The sequence below is a fragment of the Doryrhamphus excisus genome, linkage group LG4 (genome assembly GCF_037039965.1).
Source record: "Doryrhamphus excisus strain RoL-2023G ecotype Guam linkage group LG4, RoL_Dexc_Guam_v1.1, whole genome shotgun sequence".
NCBI classification, from domain to species: domain Eukaryota; kingdom Metazoa; phylum Chordata; class Actinopteri; order Syngnathiformes; family Syngnathidae; genus Doryrhamphus; species Doryrhamphus excisus.
In genome coordinates, this window is record NC_136360.1 from 8927102 (window position 1) to 8946699 (window position 19598).

General features: G+C 39.9%; 1 protein-coding gene across 6 annotated transcripts; it reads right to left on the minus strand.

Moving 5' to 3' along the window:
* Positions 1–524: 524 nt before the first annotated feature.
* Positions 525–18430, minus strand: ssbp3b (single stranded DNA binding protein 3b). 6 transcript variants are annotated; one of them, XM_078790077.1, is made up of 19 exons: positions 18219–18430; positions 17580–17652; positions 17400–17461; positions 17238–17322; positions 9954–10043; positions 8870–8944; positions 8619–8681; positions 7060–7123; positions 6599–6672; positions 5928–5992; positions 5793–5841; positions 5500–5535; positions 5363–5414; positions 5208–5272; positions 4484–4562; positions 4367–4395; positions 4192–4293; positions 3856–3914; positions 525–1586 (listed from the first exon to the last, which is right to left on the minus strand). In XM_078790077.1, exons 1-18 carry the CDS (start codon positions 18272–18274, stop codon positions 3870–3872), a joined length of 1164 nt encoding a protein of 387 aa, XP_078646203.1. In that variant the 5' UTR covers positions 18275–18430; the 3' UTR covers positions 525–1586; positions 3856–3869. The 6 variants fall into 6 exon arrangements, with proteins under 6 accessions (XP_078646203.1, XP_057929450.1, XP_078646204.1 ...); XM_058073467.2 differs by having other exon boundaries at positions 3874–3914; positions 18219–18429; XM_058073464.2 differs by lacking the exon at positions 525–1586 and adding an exon at positions 1593–2506 and having other exon boundaries at positions 3874–3914.
* Positions 18431–19598: the final 1168 nt, after the last annotated feature.

The window sequence follows — 19598 nt, forward strand, 5'->3', positions numbered from 1 at the left end:
GACAAAGCTAAAAAACCATCAGCATTTCAATAAGTGGAATGAAATTATGGAACGGATTGAGCAAGGAGTTTGTGATTTTAAGAAATGGTACAAGCAGTTTATGTTTATAAAGACACAATAAACAATGCTAAGTCTAGCTCCTCGTACACTGACCATTAATGCTTCATTCTGGTGAGTACAATGTCGGTACTCACATATTATCAACAAATAAGCTGTTTCTTCCTACTCCCTTTTGGACATGTGGAACTGTGAACTGTACTGTGTGATGTACTCAAGTATATCTTGTATATGTACATGTTCAAAACCATGGCATGTTCAAACCATTAGTATGTAATATATAGTATTATAAGTAATATTAAATACCATATATCACTTTATGAAAACTGGAGATATAATTCTAATGTTTTGTATTAACAAATTAACATTTTATTCCATGCCTCAGATTGAATTACACAGTTGTAAGTGTATAATTGAGGTCGGCAGGCAAAAAATACAAAGTTAAAAATAAAAACAGACGCAGGCAGTTAAGTTATTGTAAAATTATATTAACAAGCAATCTTTCCTCAATTTTGAAATAAAAAAATATAAGCAAATAAAGGCAACATAGGACTGACATGTATAATGTTCACAGGAGGAGGAACAATTAAAAAAAATCCTCATCACATTTACAAGACTGCTTCTAAGTTTAATAACGATGCCAACAAGAATCAGTTTAGAGCACTTCAACTATCTCTGGATAACTGGGGCCATTTATATGTAGTCAAAGATCGTATCAAAATATTACCAAGAAATAAAAATGTGCAGGGAGAGGTTGAAAAGGCATCATAAATGAGGCAAAAATGACACACAGAAGGCTACGACAATTAGGATGATTTAAAGCAGGTGTCCACACAGCAGCACTAGGTAGTATGTTTGTACACAGGAGTCTCAGCATTCATGCATTGGCGTGAATGGGATCGCTTTGACATACATACTGTGAAAGGTCATCACGGTAACAAAAAAAATACTTAAATAGAACAAAATATTACAATGTTGGGCAGTGTGTGACATAATTCTGAGCTTCTCATTTCATTTGTAGACTGACCGGAATCAACACGAATCAGGGAACAAGCATGGCTGATGTCTATCAGTAAGGCAGGCAGCGACTGTTGTGGCAAGAAGCAATAATAAAAAAATAAAATAAAAAAAACAACTTTAAAAGCTCACAATGTACTGTATGTATGTACACTCTCCAGTGTTTCAAAGCGGGAGACACTTCCTGCACTGAACAGTAACTCATAATAAAAAGTACAAGAGGTAAACAAGTGTTTGCTCTAAAAGGTGATAGAGGAGAGGACTAATAGGGAGATGATTCAGTAGCTGGTTTGCAACAAATATGGATAAAATGTCCTTCACTTTCTTTGAGCAAGGATACTTTTTAAAAATGTATTTATTTTTAATGGTGTGGATCCCTGATTTGCTGATGTGTTTGGCTGATAGGGAGTTCAAATCCTTGGAATGATGGCAAATTAGGCTGGGTAGGGCAGTTGGGACATGGAGGAGCAAAAGGGAGGAGGTCACACACTCATTGTCATGGTTGGAGAGTACTGCAAAGGAAGAAGAAACGTTAGAAATGCACTTCAATGAATATTACAACCTACAGTACTGTGCAAATCCATTAGATGTGTTTTAGCAAAGCATGAGTAAACCTCTCACATTTCGGCAAGAATTTATATTGTATCCTCTCAGGGGGCAATACTATTGAAATTAAACTTGGATATAACACATACAGCTTGTATAACAGTGGAGTCCCCTGCTACATCGCAGTTGAAATATCGCTCCCTCGCGCTATCGTGACTTTTCAAAAATTGTATTCAATCATTCGTTATCAAAGATGTATTTGCTGTATACGTTTATTCAACCCAAACACAAGATGCATTTATACATCTTGTATGTTTTATTGCTCAAAAAAGGTGATGACGCAACTGCACAATAGAAGAGATCATGTTTGATGCGGTTTTAAGCTGTAAAAACGGCCACAAGGTGGCAGAAGTTTAGCTTGCATCTTTCTCATGTGAAAAAGCCCTCCACAGCACGGCGGCGGCCGTCTCTTGGTCACTTCAAAGATGCCGTAGCCTGCGCACAAGCAATGCCCAATGTGATGTAAACAAAGCTAGCTGTACTGTCGGGAGTGTACATCGACGTCATGTCAGACTGGCTTGTCCTGTGTATCAATTAAGGGACAAAAGTCAGAGTGTGCATGGATTAAAAGGCTGATGGCCATCTTTTATTTTAATGCCATGCGATAAACTCACATTATGTATGAGATACAACAACAGCACATTCCCAAGAACATTCCCAATGCTAATGGTGAGTTGTGTCTACTATATTCGGAGCGGACACCCCGGGTTCGAATCTCCAATCTCATCGGTTTTGGTCAGGAAGGGCATCCGGAATATAAAGGGCTCAAGCCAAATCACTATGCGGATCAAAAAAGCTGTGGCGACGCCATAATCAGGAAAAAAGGCTGAAAGAAACATACAAAATATTCTGTAAATCAGTATGAGTATAAAGATGATTATGGGGGTGTTATTTCATGTTTACAGGGCTCTAATAATGTTTCCTATGCTCTAATTACAAAAATCTTTGATTTATTAATATTGAATTCTACTTCCCGAAATGTACTTTTTAAGCGGTCAGGTCTGGAACCAATTAACCACAATAAATGAGGGATTACTGTATAGCTTTACTATGGACTGTCAACTGTAACACACAGCCATCATTCTTTGTTTGTTTGTTTCTTTAGCTGATAATGCAAGTGAGTCCAGCTGAGAGCAAACATGTCCAATTTAGAGCTGCAAGTAACAATTATTTTAATAACGATTATTTTTTCGATTAATCTGTTTTTTTAAACCCATTTTTTATGTCGGCCTCTAAGATTTGAACTGACAGAGCAAAAAAAGTGCACAAACACCAGGTTGCCGCTTATGTTAAAATGTTAAATAATACAAAATCTAAATGTTTGTCATATAGCTTCAGTAAAACAATAAATCACACAATAAATACACAAAATCATGAACATTTTCTTATTCGGTTAATCTTAAGCTTGTTGTTTCAATTAATGAAGTAATCGGTTAGGCCATAGATGAACCAAATTAATATGATGCGAACATCTACAGTTAGTGGTTGGGTCCGCAGCATATCAGAAAAGAGGCAAAAAGGCCCATCACTGTTTTCCAAAATCAAAGCTGATACACTGTGTATGAATATCTTGTTTTGACTAAAACACAAATATAATACTAGGTCTTCTTTCATGGATGACAAAGGAAATGTTTTAAATATTGACATTTGAGAGGCTGAAATTTTTAAATCAAAATATTATTAATCGATTACCAAAATAGTTATGGAATATTTGGGTAATCAACTGTACACAGCTCGCCTCACTACAATGCTTTTCAATTGACAAAAAGATGCAACTGGGTTCTTTCTAATACCGAGAGTCGCTCAATGGTCAAGCAGTCATTGAGCATACACGCCTAGAGATAACAACATTAAACAAACATGCTAATATTAGCTTACCCTGTTGCTGCAGTATTATATGCCATAGTCTCCGCTTTGCTGCTGCAGCCCTCAAGTCTCGTCTTGAATAAAATTGTTCTTCTTACAAACGTTGGTGTAATAAAACAAGAGACTCTTGTTGTTGTCTGTTAGCGTATTGATGGTGTGCTCAATGCATCTTCTTTTTTGCAGTTTCACCCAGTATAGTTTTGAAGTGATAAAAATAACAACACAAAGAAAAAAACACCTCATCAAGTAATGCTGAACCAAGTTGTTACTGGTTCAGTAATGCTGAAAAATCAATTCCTGTAACGGCACCTTTATCCAGATCCTCACCAATATGAAACAGGTTCTTCCTTGACCCATGAGCCACCTCCCTGCAAAGTTTGGTGAAAAACCAGTTTTGTTTGTTTGTTGTTTTCTACTAACTGTATCCAACCTACTATTCACAGTTTACTATTATTACAACATGTCAAAAAGAGTGATGTGGAACAAAGTAAATAAAACAACATAGCTAGTGGATTTTTGCACAGAACTGCACAAAACATTGCTCCTACCCCTCCACCACAGCCCAAAAACTATCAGACTCTCAAGGATGCCCTCATGCTATGTTTACTTAAACTCATTAAATGACGACAAGAGGGGAGGACCTACGTTCTCGCTCTGAAAAGAGTGGAGGAAGTTCCCACTCAGCTCTCCATCATCCCTTGGGGTCCCGGGAGGATTGCTAATGCCACTTAAATTGTTTGGAGAATTCTGAAAGACAAAAAAAGTTTTAAGTAGACACATAGAGAGACTATATATGGTAACATGCTTGCCCCAAGTTTACCTTATTCATTCCGTCCATGTCACCAGAACCTAAAACAATCAAGAAGATTATGATGGAGGAATTTCCAAAATGTAAACAAATGTGTACAAAAGTATATCACAACAGGCGGCTTTTTACCTAGTGACCCATTCATGTGATGTGGTTCCATCCCTGCCATGGCTCCCAGGGGTCCATCAGAACCAGGGCCCATGGGGAACTGAAGCGGAGACAAAAATGTGCAAACTTATATTTTCATCACACGGGTATAACAAAAAGTTCATTTTGTTAATTGGGTTATTTTGTACTAAAATATATATTTCCCATGTATTTGTATAAAAGAGGGTCAGTGTTTTAGACTCTCAGTCTAAAAGTTCAATTCAATAGTCCTTTTAATAGTGGTCAATGTATTTTTACACTTCTATGGCAGTTAAGATTGTTATTTAAAACACAGTTTGTAGAACATTTTATAGTGGACAAGTTGTTTTTATGCTTGTGAGATAAATGTTAAAAAACATGTTTTAAAAAAATTACATGAATTGCCATCTAATTATGGCTTGTTGTTAACTTTACGAGTGAACATTTTGTTTTCATGTCCAAATATTACGATTATTGGGATTTATAGGATATTTTCAAAGAAAGACAAACTGTAATCAAGTGGACACCTGCAAGTTATAGACAAGCATGAATATGGATGTTCATTTTTTTGTCTTTAGATTTGGTGAATGTGCCGTATAAACAGAATTTAGGGTGGTAAGATTTATTTTTTTTTTTAACTAATGGGGAAAATTGTTTTAAAATCCTGGAATGGATCAGCCTTAACTGTTCCACTGTATAAAATTATTGTAGAAAAGTAGAAACCTACATTATTTCGGTTGCCAGGTCCAGTGTTGATCATGGTGTACAAATTGTCACCAGAGTTGTTGGAGTCTGTATGTTAAAAAAATCCAAAATACATCTGACTGGTACTGGACAGTGCAGGCATAATGATTTGCATAATCTGGAACATGAAGTAGTCACCTGCGGGACTGGGCATGATGGGAGTCCCTGGGGGTCCTCCTCCTGATGCTCCCTTCAAAGAACATTTACACATTACTTCAAATGTTCTTTGTGTACAGGGTGTTTATACAAAAGAGTTAAGATGTCTAGACGCTCACCCCATACGCGCCAGGAGATGGCGATGAGTAAGGCATCTGTAACCAAAAACAAAGCATCACTGACCAGTGATGAGAAGGCAAACCACTCTGTATACCTCAAAATGTCATCATTGCATCATCTTAATAGCATTAAGGCTGTCTGTGAAAAACGTGACACATAACACCACAATTGCATCTTGAGATGGCAACCGCAAAGCGCATTAAGATTTCTACAGCTCTGAGAGGAGATCTAACTGCAATCTGAACCAGCACATCCTTGTCTACTGTGTGTTTGTGTGTGTGTGTATACTTACAGAGTTAGCATTATTCGGATTGGGCCATGGCCGACCAGTCCCAGGACCCCTTGATGATAAAAACAGTGTAAACCTCAGTATGAAGATGCAACTGTGGTCACCACTGCGACAACTGTGACTAAATTGAAGGCTCACATGTTCACTCCTGGCATGCCGGGACCCATGGTGTTGTGTGGGGGTCTCATTCCACCACCAAAGTTCTGAGAAAAATAATAAAAAAGTCACAAGAGAATCCATCTATGTTCCATCGATGTCCATTTTAAACATTAAGATTAAAATAACACAGCTGTAGTGACAATTACACCTATTATGACCTATTATTATTTGTTTACAAACCAATGCACAACTGTAATGCGCAGGGACATAAGAGATGACCGCCTCTAGCATATCAAGCTCCTGAGAAAACAAGTTAGCCTCTCCAATTTACTGATTCTAAACTTAAGAAATTGTTTCAAGCAGAGTGGGGAAGAAGGACAAAATAAAAAGCCGAAACCTTACCACTTCCACAAGGAATGGGAAGAGAACTATATCGTGTCAAACATGTCATGGCTGACTACATGCAGCGTGAAGATAATCTAATGTCATGCAACATTAAGCCTAGTGGCCAGAATACTACATATACCTTGTTTTTCAATATTATTTGAGTAATGATAGTCTATAGTCAACCACGAAAAAAGACATCACTGATTTATTTCAAATAATTCATTATTATTTAAGTCATTCTTTAAAAACGCCACAGAGTGATGGAGCGATGTTCGAACTGCAATATAGCAAGGGACGACTGTAATAGTTTTAGGAAAACATACCTGAGGACCTGGACCCATTGGTCCCATGCCTCGAGGGCCACTCATTCTCTGCATGGGCCCCAAGTTAGGGTGACCTGAAGAGAAGGAAACAGTTGATGTGAAGATTCAAGCCAGCCGACCATGTTTCCTCGGTTAGATAGAAGTTTTTTGCTAAACAAAAGAGCAACATCTACCAAAGCACAGCTTGTCCTTTGGATGAGTTAAAGTGTGGCGTTTTACTGGTTGCCACTCTGTTCCATGCAGAGTATTAAAGACAATCTCATGTTATATGGAAACACTTGGTTCTCAAGTTGCCTTTGTGTTCACACTGTAATTTTGGCATGTTAGTTTGTGTTCCAGGTAGCTAAGCCTTGACTAAATACCTGACTCCTAACAGACACCAGATAAACCCAACCATTACACAAGGAGATACTACCTGTGTGATAATGCACATTTATGCAGGAAATGGTAGCAATGTATACCTTGTGGTCGTGTGGGGTCCATATTAGGCAACATGGGATGAGGGCCTGGTCCTCCGCCTGGGGGCTGCAGCAGAGAACACATCACATCAAATACAAAGCTGAGCCCAAAATTACTCATACAATTACTCAGCCAAATTTTGAGGTAAGAGCATATTTTAACTGGAAATGACAAGAAAGTGCAAAAAGAATGTAAAATTAATTCTAAGATTAATAAATTTTGACAAAAAGTTAAATGCCCAAAATTCTTCATACCCTTTGTCAACACAGGTATATCAAATGATCTATAGGCATAAATGATCTAAATCAGATTTTTTTTAAAGTGGGAAAACACTTTAGAACTTTAGAAGAGGTGCAACAGCTTGAGAAAAAAAAACAAAAACACAGAAGGTTGTGGAAGTGGGGGCAGTGGGATGTAAAAGGGGATGTGCTAAATGCCTGTCCTTTTTTACTCTAAGATAGTCACACATTTTGAAAACCTGCATTCTGGAAAAACTGCTCTGGATTAAAATAGTATAAGAGATTGTATTTTCTTTGTTATTTTTTGTAATATGGGATGGGAATCGTTTTAAAATGTAAATATTGTCACTAGACACCCAACTCACAAGACAAGACGATGGTCAAGATCCACAAGAACAGACAAGATGAAATTTTAACATTCATTTTAAGAAAAGCACAATGAAAAACTTTAAATGGAAAAATGTGTGTCACAAAACAATGCAGGTGCGTTTTGAAATGTTTATTGTCCCACAAATAGATTCTAGACAATATTATTGTGAACCCTTTTTGAGACCAAATAAACAACAAAACAATATGCATTTAAAAGAGTAATACATTTGCGTCACAAAAATACCGCCTCTAAAAAAAAAATCAGACCTCACAATCGCTCACTGTTACTCTCTCTCCCATTGTATCACTGCAGTCAATTGTTGTGTATGTGTTCCACAGAGTTTACATCCGCTGTGGAACACATACACAACAATGGACAGGCGTCAGCCTGTTGTGATACAACAGGAGAGAAAGTAATGCAGAGCAATCGTGAGGTCTGATTTTTTTAGGAGACCTTTTGTATGTATTAAATGTATTTCTCGCATATTGTTTTGAGAAGCCAAACTCTGACATGCTCCCAGCAACTAACCGGAACTACATTTCTCATCACCAAAATCCGTCCAGAACTGGGCTTGTGGGACCAAGTGCGGGTTAAGTCACCGTTGATGTACTACACCGCTGATGGGGATGTCACACAACTTCATGAAAAAATCTGAACTATCCCTTTAATGTCCGTTCTGTAAATATGTCATCTTTCACACTGTAATTGGGGAATTGCTGTTTATGTGACATGTATTTTATCACAGGCGTACTCTCAAACACTCTTGCAACATTCCGTGAAAAGTAAGCTTTTCAATAGGGGTGCCAGCATTAATGGTTCCAGCTTGTAGTTGAATAATGCCAGCTCACTGTTTGTCTTATCTACTTGTCTTTGTCTATTTACGTCAGGGCTGTCCAGCTGTGTGTGTGTGTGTGTGCACGCATGAGTGTGCGTGTATGTGTGTGCGTTGTACCTGATTTGTCATCCTTATGGGAGGACCTCTCGGGCCCCCGGCAAAGCGAGGCGACATGAAGGACTACGACACAAATAACAAAAGCTGTGTAAGATTTCAATTTTAAAAAAGTTAATTTACCTTCTCTGAGGTAGCATAAAGCATAAGGCTGGGACAAAAAGCAAAGCATGAAGCAGCAAGCAGTGTTCCCAAATGGCTGCAGGCCGCAAAAACAGAGAAAAAGAGGGCCAACCTGGGAAAGGGAGCGTTACCTGACTGTGTGGCCCCATCATATTGTTAGGGGGAGGAGGCTGAGGGTGAGGAGAGCCCTGGGGACCAGGAGGACCCTGTGGCATTGCACAAAATGACAGCAGGAGAGAAAGAAGGGCAAAGACAGAGAGAGATAAGCAGGGTTACTGCAGGACAGAGGACAGTTAGAAAGCGAGAGGCGCAAAACAAAACACAACAAGCTCTGTATCATGTACCAAACAGCAGTAAAGGAAGCCGAGCAAGAGAGGAGCAAGTGCATGAGGACTTGAATGAGAGAGGAGAAATGGAGAGGATATGGGCTCTCTCCCGCCTGTCAATCAAGACATTAAGAATCCTGCTGCATGCAGCATGTTATCAGCACTAATTTCCCCCCGAAATAACAGCATCAATTAGGCTCTGTGCAATTAGTTTTATAACAACACTTAGCGCACACACTGTGGAGCTAATGCTGCTGATCTGAAAGAGAGCTAGGGGTTTAATTGAGAATCCTCCATTGGATTCTGCAATGTGTACATATGCGTGCATAAGTGTGTGTGTGCTCACATCAATGTCAAAATGTTTTTTTTCCAGAATTAACAAAAACACATAATGAGCCACTGCTGCTTGATCATTAAGTTAACACTTTGGTTCGGATCTTGGAGCCGGCTCTTAGTTCCACACAGTTGCCTGACAAGAATTGAGCATCATGAGTTGTATTGATTAACAGTAGGCGTGGCACCCTGCGATTTCTCCATTAGTGGAAATGGCCAGACCACGCCCTGCCTGTTAAAAGCAACTACGACGCTTGATACAGGTTCACTAATCTAAGCAAAGGGGAGGAGCAATAATTGGTACACTTGCATATTGAACAGGCCCTTCATAAAACGTGTTCTCCTTTAGCTAAATATGGTAACTGTATCATAGAACATTATGTATGTGTAACTAAATGTTGACAGTTGCATCACGTTGTCCAAAAAAACATCACCAAAACCGCAGTTATAGGAATAACTGAATGAATTCTAAACCTGCAATTACAAAAGCTGTATATTGAATGTTGGGATGTTCTCACAGTATCACAGCATATAATTAGTGTGGTGATGAACTGACCTGGAAAAATCCAGGCGGCATCGGTCCTCCCGGCATACCGTCACCAGGGGGCATCCCACCCATTACGGGGCTGGGGGCTGCTGCTGCACTCTGAGTAGCAGATAAGAGTTGTGAGTCATTTTTTGCTTACAAAGTTTGAACATGTAGACACACATCTATAAATGAAAAAGTAGCATGTCTAGTTCATTTTAGGAACTCGATCAAAGCTCAGACTGCTCCCAGTGAGGAAATACACTGCATAAAAGTGCATAATTTTATTTGAGAGAATGAGTGCAATCTTATGACATTGCACTGTAACTGATCTCATATGAATTGTACAAAGCTGCTTATAGTGGCCAGCAGGGTTTTTGGTCTGCACAACATAATCCGTGTTTACACTTACACGCATTTTGCCTCCGCATCCTGTAATTCAACATGGAAATGCGTATCATTTAGAAGACATGCCTGAAAAGTGTGAAGACTAATTAGCATTCTTTTACACATAACGTTATGCACTTGGCACACAATTTGTAACCGAAAATAGTATGTATTGGCACAAAATGCCACACTCCAGCACAACGTGATTACACTTGCGTAATTTATTGACAACAAGACAAGTACTGTTTATATCTAGTGTTCGACATAGTACACACAACATTGTTCCCGCATGATATGCCTTGTCACCACAACTTCCCGCATGTGTGAAGCAGCCGTGGCATGATTAGGTCCCGCTTCGTTCTGTGTGAAGCCGCGCTACAACAGGCACCCCCCCCCAGCTTCGATAATTCCTCTATTTGCAAGGGACCTGAAGGATGTTGAACACCGGAGAAAAAGCTCTCACGGCAGAAAAGAAAAGGTATGTCTATATTATCTTGCAGCTACAGAAAGAGCAGGAAGAAGACATAACCCTAATTTAAAAATAATAATAAAGCACAGACAGTGTGGGTGAGGGAATTGCTGATGAGAAGACATCAATTGTAGCATTATGATCAGTTATTAACAGAAATTCACAAGGAGAATCCAGAAGGCTACAAAAATTACTTGAGAATTGCCCCCGACTTGCACTAAGAGGTGGTGGAAAACTTAACCCATTCATTCACGTGAATCAGACATGCTTTGATACGCATCATCTGCATTATTTGGGTTGCAGTCTATTTATGTTGCGTTCACAAGTCGCTCACAGAAATTATGCATGCCACAAATTTTTAACATTTCCAATCTTTCTTCACACAGCGCCACACAATTTACACATACTTCACACCTGTTTACAACCACTTTACTCATTGGCATGCAAAATGACATACCACTGCAGGGACAAAATGCTTGCAAGTGTAATGCAAGCATGCAAGCTATAGACAATGCTACGTAAGTCAGGATTGCACACAAAGCGGTGTGAAAAAGGGTTTGCCCCCTTTCTGATTTTTTGGGCATGTTTGTCACACTTAAATGTTTCAGATCAAATAAATGCAATTAGTTAAAGACAACACAAATAAAAACACAAAATGCGGTTTTATAATGTAACATTTTATTATTGAGAGAGAAAAATAATCCAAACTTACATGCTGCTATGTGAAGAAGTGATTTCTCCCCCCTGTTAAAACATAACTGTGGTTTATCACACCTGAGTGGAATTTCTCTAGCCACACCCACGCCTGATTACTGCCACATCTGTCAAGAATCATTTAAATAGGACCTGCCTCACAAAGTGAAGTACTCTAAAAGATCATCTAAAGCTAGACCTCATGCCGAGGTCTAAAGAAATTCAGGAACAAATGAGAAAGAACGTTACGGAGGTCTATCAGTCTGGAAAAGTCCAACAAACCACAGTGAAAGCCATTATCCTTACATGGCGTAAACATGGGACAGTGGTGAACCATCCCAGCCCATGATCAGTGACAACTCATCCAAGAGGTCACAAAAGACCCCACAAACAACATTCAAAGAACTGTAGACCTCAGAGAACATCATACCAAAAGTAAAATATGGTGGTGGTATTGTGTGTCTTAGCAGCTTCAGGACCCGGAAGACTTGCTAAATGTTGTGAAATTGTTTCAGTAATAAATAAATGTACACAAAAATACATCCAATTGTATGCTATACACCTCCTACATATGCCCTGGACACAACCTCTCGCCTTATTCTTCCACATGATGGAGGTATTATTGATAGTGTCCAGGATAGAGTGAATCAGATAAGCATCAACAGTAACCCACTGAGGCAGTGTGTCCAAAGTGCTACTACACAGCAAGAGGCATACCGGACCGATTTCCTGCACAAAAACCGCAGCTCTAATTCACTAATGTGCCATTTGCTTTGGTCACACACTCCTTAATTGCCTGGGTTTTTCTTGCTTGTAGCAAAGGCAACATGAGATGTGCTAATGCCTTCTGAGCTGCGGTGTTGTTGGAACAGGAGAAGGCTGCAATCGGGGTCCATTTTGGCCATGTAGATGGTACACAAACAAGGAGCGATTACGACAGTGATGGAAGGATGGATGTACGAGCAGCCCCACTCAAATATGCAAACACTGTCTGGAGCCCTTCAGGACTAAAGACATTACTGGTCAATAGCCAACACACTCTCTGTATCGACTGCACCTCCCCCTAATTATATCTGCTCAGGCTGCCACTGCAGGGCCACTGTGAAATACCTCAGTGGAGAGAGAAGTGAGGACAGAAGGCCAACAACACACAGACATTTTTGGGTCTTTTCAAGCCGATGTTACAGGGCAGTGAGGGAAAATGTGGTGGCAAAAATTGGATTTGACCAGATTAAGCGCAGTGGTGCCGTATTTGTGTGTTTTTTCTCTATCAATTACAAAATAAGGACACAAGGGCTTGGGCTAGATGCCGAGATCCTGAGTCTTCTTTTTTTACCAAGACATTTTGGAGAGCATGAATTGTCCCCTTACAAAATCTGGTTCACAAAGGCATGCTTGGGTGAGTTCAGGTCATCACTGACCTCTGTTCTTCTCGTCAAGAGTCTTAGCATCACGGTGGCATAATAACCTTTGAATACTGCAGGGAAAGGTACAAAACAGATTGTGCAACATTTTCGCTCTACAACCTGAAAGCAATAGTTTCAACTGAACCCAAGTCAAATTTACAAAATACATTGTAGTTCTCAGATCAATTAATACCTACCAACGACAGACTAGAATGACTGTAAATTGACAGCTGCGTTTGTGGGCTTGATCCAAAGAGCCTGACGTCTATAAAGAAACCTTGTCTCTGCGTATATACGCTCTGGAACAGGAAAGGGGGGCAGATGTCTCAGTCATGCCTCAGGCTATGAACTCTTATCCAAGGCCTTCCTGACAGCTTCTTAGTGGGCCGCTTCAAAATGAACTAGCCACCTTCTTCCCAACAACCGTGATTCAATCTTTACCCGTACACACTTAAAACCTTCTATAAACCCTTGAATCACTGGGTGAGGGTTGAAAAAGGTCAAACACAAAAAAGGTGGAGAAGGAACAAATGCGTACAGACATGGCTGAGTACAACAGACTATTTGACTGAGAAAGCATGAAATATAATAAAGAGGGTGAAGAAAAAAATAAGGTTGGGGGGATGTTGAGATAGACCAGATTTGCCACCTCCAGATGAAGCCAAGTCTTAAGAGTCCCACTTCTTCCATTAGAATCAACAGTCCAAAGAAACAAGGCCTCATGTTTAGCTTGTAAATGTTTAACCATTACTCAACATCGTAAAAAAAAAAAAAAAAAAAAAAGCAAGTCTGGATCCTGACGCTGCCTCCTCTCTGTGCTTCAATCCTGCCCCCTCCTCCTCGTCTCAGCTCCTCCTGGTGGATGTTGGGCATATGCCACGGTGCCACTCCCCTTTCTTTTTCCAAACTGGCCCTCAGCTCCCGTGACAGCCATCAATCTGCCACTGGTGCCATGGCGACGGGGCCCCCTTGGGGAGCACTCGGCATCACCATCGTGAATACACTAGGGCTTTACAAGCAATGGCGGCCAACGGAGCGACAAACACACACCTCCCCCACACCTAGACAATGGCAGCAGTCCAAGGACTAGTACTGTCCACACACACACACACAGTCGCCTGACCCCCCCCCCCCCCATCAACGAATGCACATCAGAGCGAAGGACAACCACAAGATGTCGGGGGAGAGACAACCGTGCAGAAATCTCCCACAGATGTTGCACTCTTACCTCATTTGCCTAAAGATGATCATGTTACCAATTAATTTAAGTACCTCATTAATTAAGGCCCGAGCACAGCAGCATAAGGACCTCTGGAATTGCTCAATTTCGACTTCGTCTTTAGGGCCGTCTTCATTGTCATTAATCTTTAATAAAATAAATTATCTTTCTGGTGATTCCGAGTAAACATACCAAAAGTATCAAGAAACACACAGGTCGTCAGCCATTATTTCGACCATTTCCAAAATGAGATTGTACGAGACAATAGCGAACAAATTTAAACCACATATACACGAAGATATGTGGCAGAGCTATATTGCAAAGCATTTTAGAGTCTATCATAGCGCATGGGTGGAGCATAACAAATTTGTATTAGCTTAGTCATAACCCCAAGTCTCTTGTTTGTGATAAAGGTCCAGATAAAGGTAGGAGAACAGACACGGTTTTGAAGTTGCAGCGTATACAGCGTGTAGGAAAAACCTCCTTGCTCATGGACATGATTGCGCCTTTGACGTGCCGCTAATTTGTTGAGCCCATCCCAAATATGTGGGAAAAACTGATAATGCTGGCTTGTTGTTGCTATGTGGACAAGCAAACCTCTGTTTTCTGAAAACAATGACATCACCGCCCTATCGCCTTCACGTGATACAAACCAAAAACATTCCCGTGTGGATATGCCTAAATATCCACATACCTGAGTAGGGTTGAGCGAAATGGACCATAGCATGTATCACAATATTTTGGGGAGGTTTCACCATATGGCGATATAATTAAATTCAGCAGTCTTGTATAAAAAGTGGCAAACCCTAACCCACCGGGCATTGTAAAATGCTCCTTATATTAACGCAGTGAAAATATACTCATCCAGCCTGAATCGTGCGTACACACACAACCACAACTAGCAAGTGTTTATGACATACAATACTTGTGATGAGTAAAGGTATAATAGTAGTCCCAATTAAATTCTGCCTATTTTCCATTTGATATGAGTGAATAGGAATAACATCTAGTGGTTATTTAAAGGTCAGTCCATTGCTGTAGTCTCTCTCTTTAGCTCCTAGGTCACCTGCCAGATAGAAAGGTTTTGTCTTGTTACCCTGACAACGATCTGCCAAGAGAAGGAACATCGTCTCCCATTTAACCCCTTTTTGTCTGATACGACACCTCTCTATCTGCAAGCGGTCCTTTTTGCTAAAGATGCGAAAACCTAATTGACGCTCATTTAATTAATCTTTTGGGTTATACACAAGACAACTTGTGTAATCTTATAATTGTGCGGTCTAGTTATTAAACAACACTAATTAATGGAGATTATTCCTCTCCAGGTAATGTTTCTACATGTACCGACTGGTCTGACTCAGGACACGCTGACATCAGCAACATTTTCCCAGAAACCTACAAAGCTCATTGTTGGGTGTGTCATCCAAACTACCGACAGGGCAAGATGAAAGGATGAAAATTTGAGCATGCACAAAAAGGGCATATTGTCTTGTGTCGTTCTATCTTGAAATTTGACCATAAGGGAATGGTGAGAAGAGTATCCAAGAAAGACATCATCGTAGTCACACTTGAAGGTAGACGACGGCAAACAATCCAGAAATGCATAGTCATAGACATCCCACCAGACATCCATTAATCATTTATGACACTGTATTTATACACCTTACAGGTGTAAATAATAAATAAATAATTATTCAATTGATAGAAAAGAATTACATTAATAATGTGGAATTCATTGTTGATAATTCCATCTTAAGAGTATTTGAAAGGAAATGAAGTGTGCTACTTGACCAGCAGACCTGCAACTAATTTGCAGTCCAAAGAACAACACGTCAGATATGCGATGTTGAGTTACATCCACACCACTCATAGGAAACTATTATTAAGGGATTTAGGTGGACAGAACAAATGTGGTGAAAGTTTAATAGTGAGGTCCATAGTAAAAAGTAGGGTTGGGCGATATGGACCCCAACATATCTGACAATATATTTGGCCTGTATCACTATATGACGATATAAAATTTAAATTCAGCTCAGTCTTATAAAAAGCTACAAACCTTGAGCCATATAATGAAATACACTTGTATTGTAATGTAAAGCAAATTTATTTATTGGTAACAAAGTGGCCAACTTATCTTATGGGATGCCTCTGCACACATTGCTACTAAATCTTCAACAAACTGTAGTCTTCACAGAAGTGTGTACCCTGTGTGTACAGCGAAGATGAGCTGCGTTCAAAAATAAAGGTGCTTCTCGTATGTTTTCCATTCAGAATCTTCACGTCTTCATCGGACATTGTAAAGCATCCCTTACATTAAAGCCTTAAAACACAACGTGGTAAAAATATACTCATTAAGCCCGAGTCGCGCGTACACACAACCACTAAGCGTGCTAAACTAAGCTGACCCTTGCTAGCTTCCATTCACGCTCTATAAGAGGAGATTCAGACAACTTCCGCATTTATCGCCAGCTGAACCTGTTTAGGTCGGAAGGTCCACCGAGTAAATACTCCCCCACACAAACGTTCCTTCTCCTCACAATGACAGCATTTGATTCATCCTACGTATCCACCACAGCGGGCTGTCATCAACTCCGCTAGTTGACTTCATCATTACCAGTCATTTTCTCATCATTGGAAGAATCTATACTGGTATTCAAAAAATATCCCCTAACCCGCGTGGAAAGTATTGTAGTCACAATGCTTTGGAAGACATGCTAGCATACATGGAAAACAGATAACCACAAAGTTTCATAACGCAAATTGTGAATTACTTATAGACAATTAATCGCCATGTCCCATTGGTGACTCTGCAAAAGCATCTTGTTTGATGGCGGCCATGTTTTTCAACCAATCTTGGTCAAATTGTGCTTGTCAGTCCCTTAAACATGTGTCACCAAACTTTGCAGTGATTTGACTTAACACCCTCAAGTTACAGCAGATGCTTTGTAGAGCACAAGGACCTGTGTGAGAAATTTCAAGTCAATCTCACTTACAGGGGCCAACTTTGGGGTTTAATGACAACGCCACTATGCTGTTAATTTGTCAGAAAAAAAGGCAGCGCAGTAGGGGATGCATGTTTTCCTAAATGTCACTCTTTTGTGTGCAATGCCAGCAGCAAAGAGAACAAATACACAACTCACGTAGTCATGGAAGGCTTTTGCTTCACTGGAGTGGTCACATGTCTCTCTTCTCTCCGGTGCAGCACAATATAAATCCCAGAACACACTGTGGACAACAGGGGCAGCATGATACAAACACTAGCAAGTAAACAACATTGGAGATCGCGATCGCAGATCACTCACCACCACCAGGAATGCAGGAATCCAGGGGGTTCTCCAAGAGTTATGTTCTTCTCCCACCGTATCTACCGAGATACATATATATACATATACATATTGCTGTTAGCAATACTGAGAATGTCTTATGTTTTAATAACCTTTATATTAAGTGAATGCGGGCAATCCACAAATGAAGGTGCTTACCTCTGACAAAAACGTCTGTGCCGACTTCTGTGCTCCGATGTGAAGCAAATATTCATAGACATAGAGAGCCAACCTAAGTCAAATAAAATGAAGAGTTAATGTGTACATTGAAATAATAAATGTAGTATGGGGAGCAAAGAGATACTCTCAGGCCTGGTGAACAATGGCTACCAAGGAGGCTGTGGGACAAATATTAAAAGGGGACCCCAGTCGAGTATTAACAGAACAGGAGCAACAGTAGCCTCTACAGTAAGCACACGATAATTCCAGTCTCGGTGAAATTGATGTGTCTAAGCATGCAAATTAAAATAAAAGCAAACCTCGCCGTAGCTTCAACGTGGAAAAGAATGTACCATGCAGCTAAGCGATGTTATTGTTTTCAACCACTCAGTGTTATCGACGGATTCACCCACTCCCCTAAAAAAATGTCACGTAATTGCTCGTTATTTGGTCACCAAATGACACGCCGAATGTACCGAAAGCGTATTTTTTTTAAAGGGAAAGCAATGGCGACTAGACAAGGCGGTTCATTCAATTCCCTTTTAGCAGGAAATCGCCTCTTTGCTAGCCCTGTCCAGCGAACAACAGGCACTTTACGAGGCGAAAAAAGACACATTACTAAACGTTTTCTGGCCTTACTTTTCTCGGGCTTGGCCGTCCGAGGGCACCGGGGTACCTTTGCCTTTCGGGAACATTGTTGTGTGTAGTAGAATAGACGGTTTCTTCCCCCTTTTATGTCGCCCCTCTTATTATTTCTTCATCTGTCGGATCATCGCGGCCGCGACCCTCTCGCACTCCAACCGCACTCTTCTTCTTCAGTCGAGAACTCAACCGAGCCTGGTCCAAGCAACGGAGGGGCGGGGCGAAAACCTGACTGATGCTCTCACTAGCCAATAGGAGGATGATGTTTTACTTAAGGTCTTCCTTCACTGTTGTCGGAATTTGCAGGGTTTGTAGGTTTGTTTACCAATTGACCCGAATCGAAGACAAAGCTGAATATATTAATTCCAGAAGGTCTATTCAGACTTATTTTGTTGACCGGGAGCGTGAACCAGTAGTTTGCAATATAATTCGTTTTTTTATTTTATGAAAACATTATTTTTTAGTTGTCAGCTAAAGTTATGGCAAATATAGTGTAATACACTATTGAAATATTTTACTGTGAATTTATAGATTAAAAGGGTTAATAAATGAAGAAATAAATTTACAGAAATTTACAGAAATAAATGTCATTTTTAAAGATATTCTAATTTATTGATTTATTGAATATTATTTATTTATTTGTGACACACTTGTATGTTTTTACAAAAAAAACGTAAAAATTACTCTCTTTTAAATAATAGATGTCATATATGCACATGGACATTTACTTTTTTAGGCTGAACCCCACCTCTTGCCCAAAGTCAGATGAGGTAGGCTGGGTATAGAAATTGGATGGGTACACTACCACTCATACATACACTACCGCTCAAAAGTTTGGGATCACTTGCAAATTTCTTTGTTTAAGAAAAACATTTTCATGCATTTCACAAACAATTTTATCCATTTCACAAACATTTTTATCCATCTCACAAACAATTAATCAGTTGATTTTCAAAGAACCATCTACATTTTTGCATAGAGGTCTACTATCAACAACTGTCAGTCCTCTGCATCAATCTCCTGGTATGGCTGCTAATCCAATTTAATCATTTTATAAGGCTAATAGATTATTAGAAAAACCCATCTAAAAAATCTCTTACCATGCTGTTAACTACTCCCTTCAGAGAGCAGCACAAACCGGGTCTAACGTATGTGCATGCTCTAAGGACAGAAAAAGGAGTGGGAGGCCCCGATTCACAACTGTGCAAGAAGACAAATATCTGACAGTGTGTAGTTTAAGACAAAAACGCCTCACAGGTCGTCACCTGGCAGCTGCACTAAATGGTACCCGTCAAACACCAGTGTCAGTATCAACAGTGAAGCGGCGACTTCAGGATGCCAAGAAAAAGCCATGTCTCAGACTGACCAAAAACATTT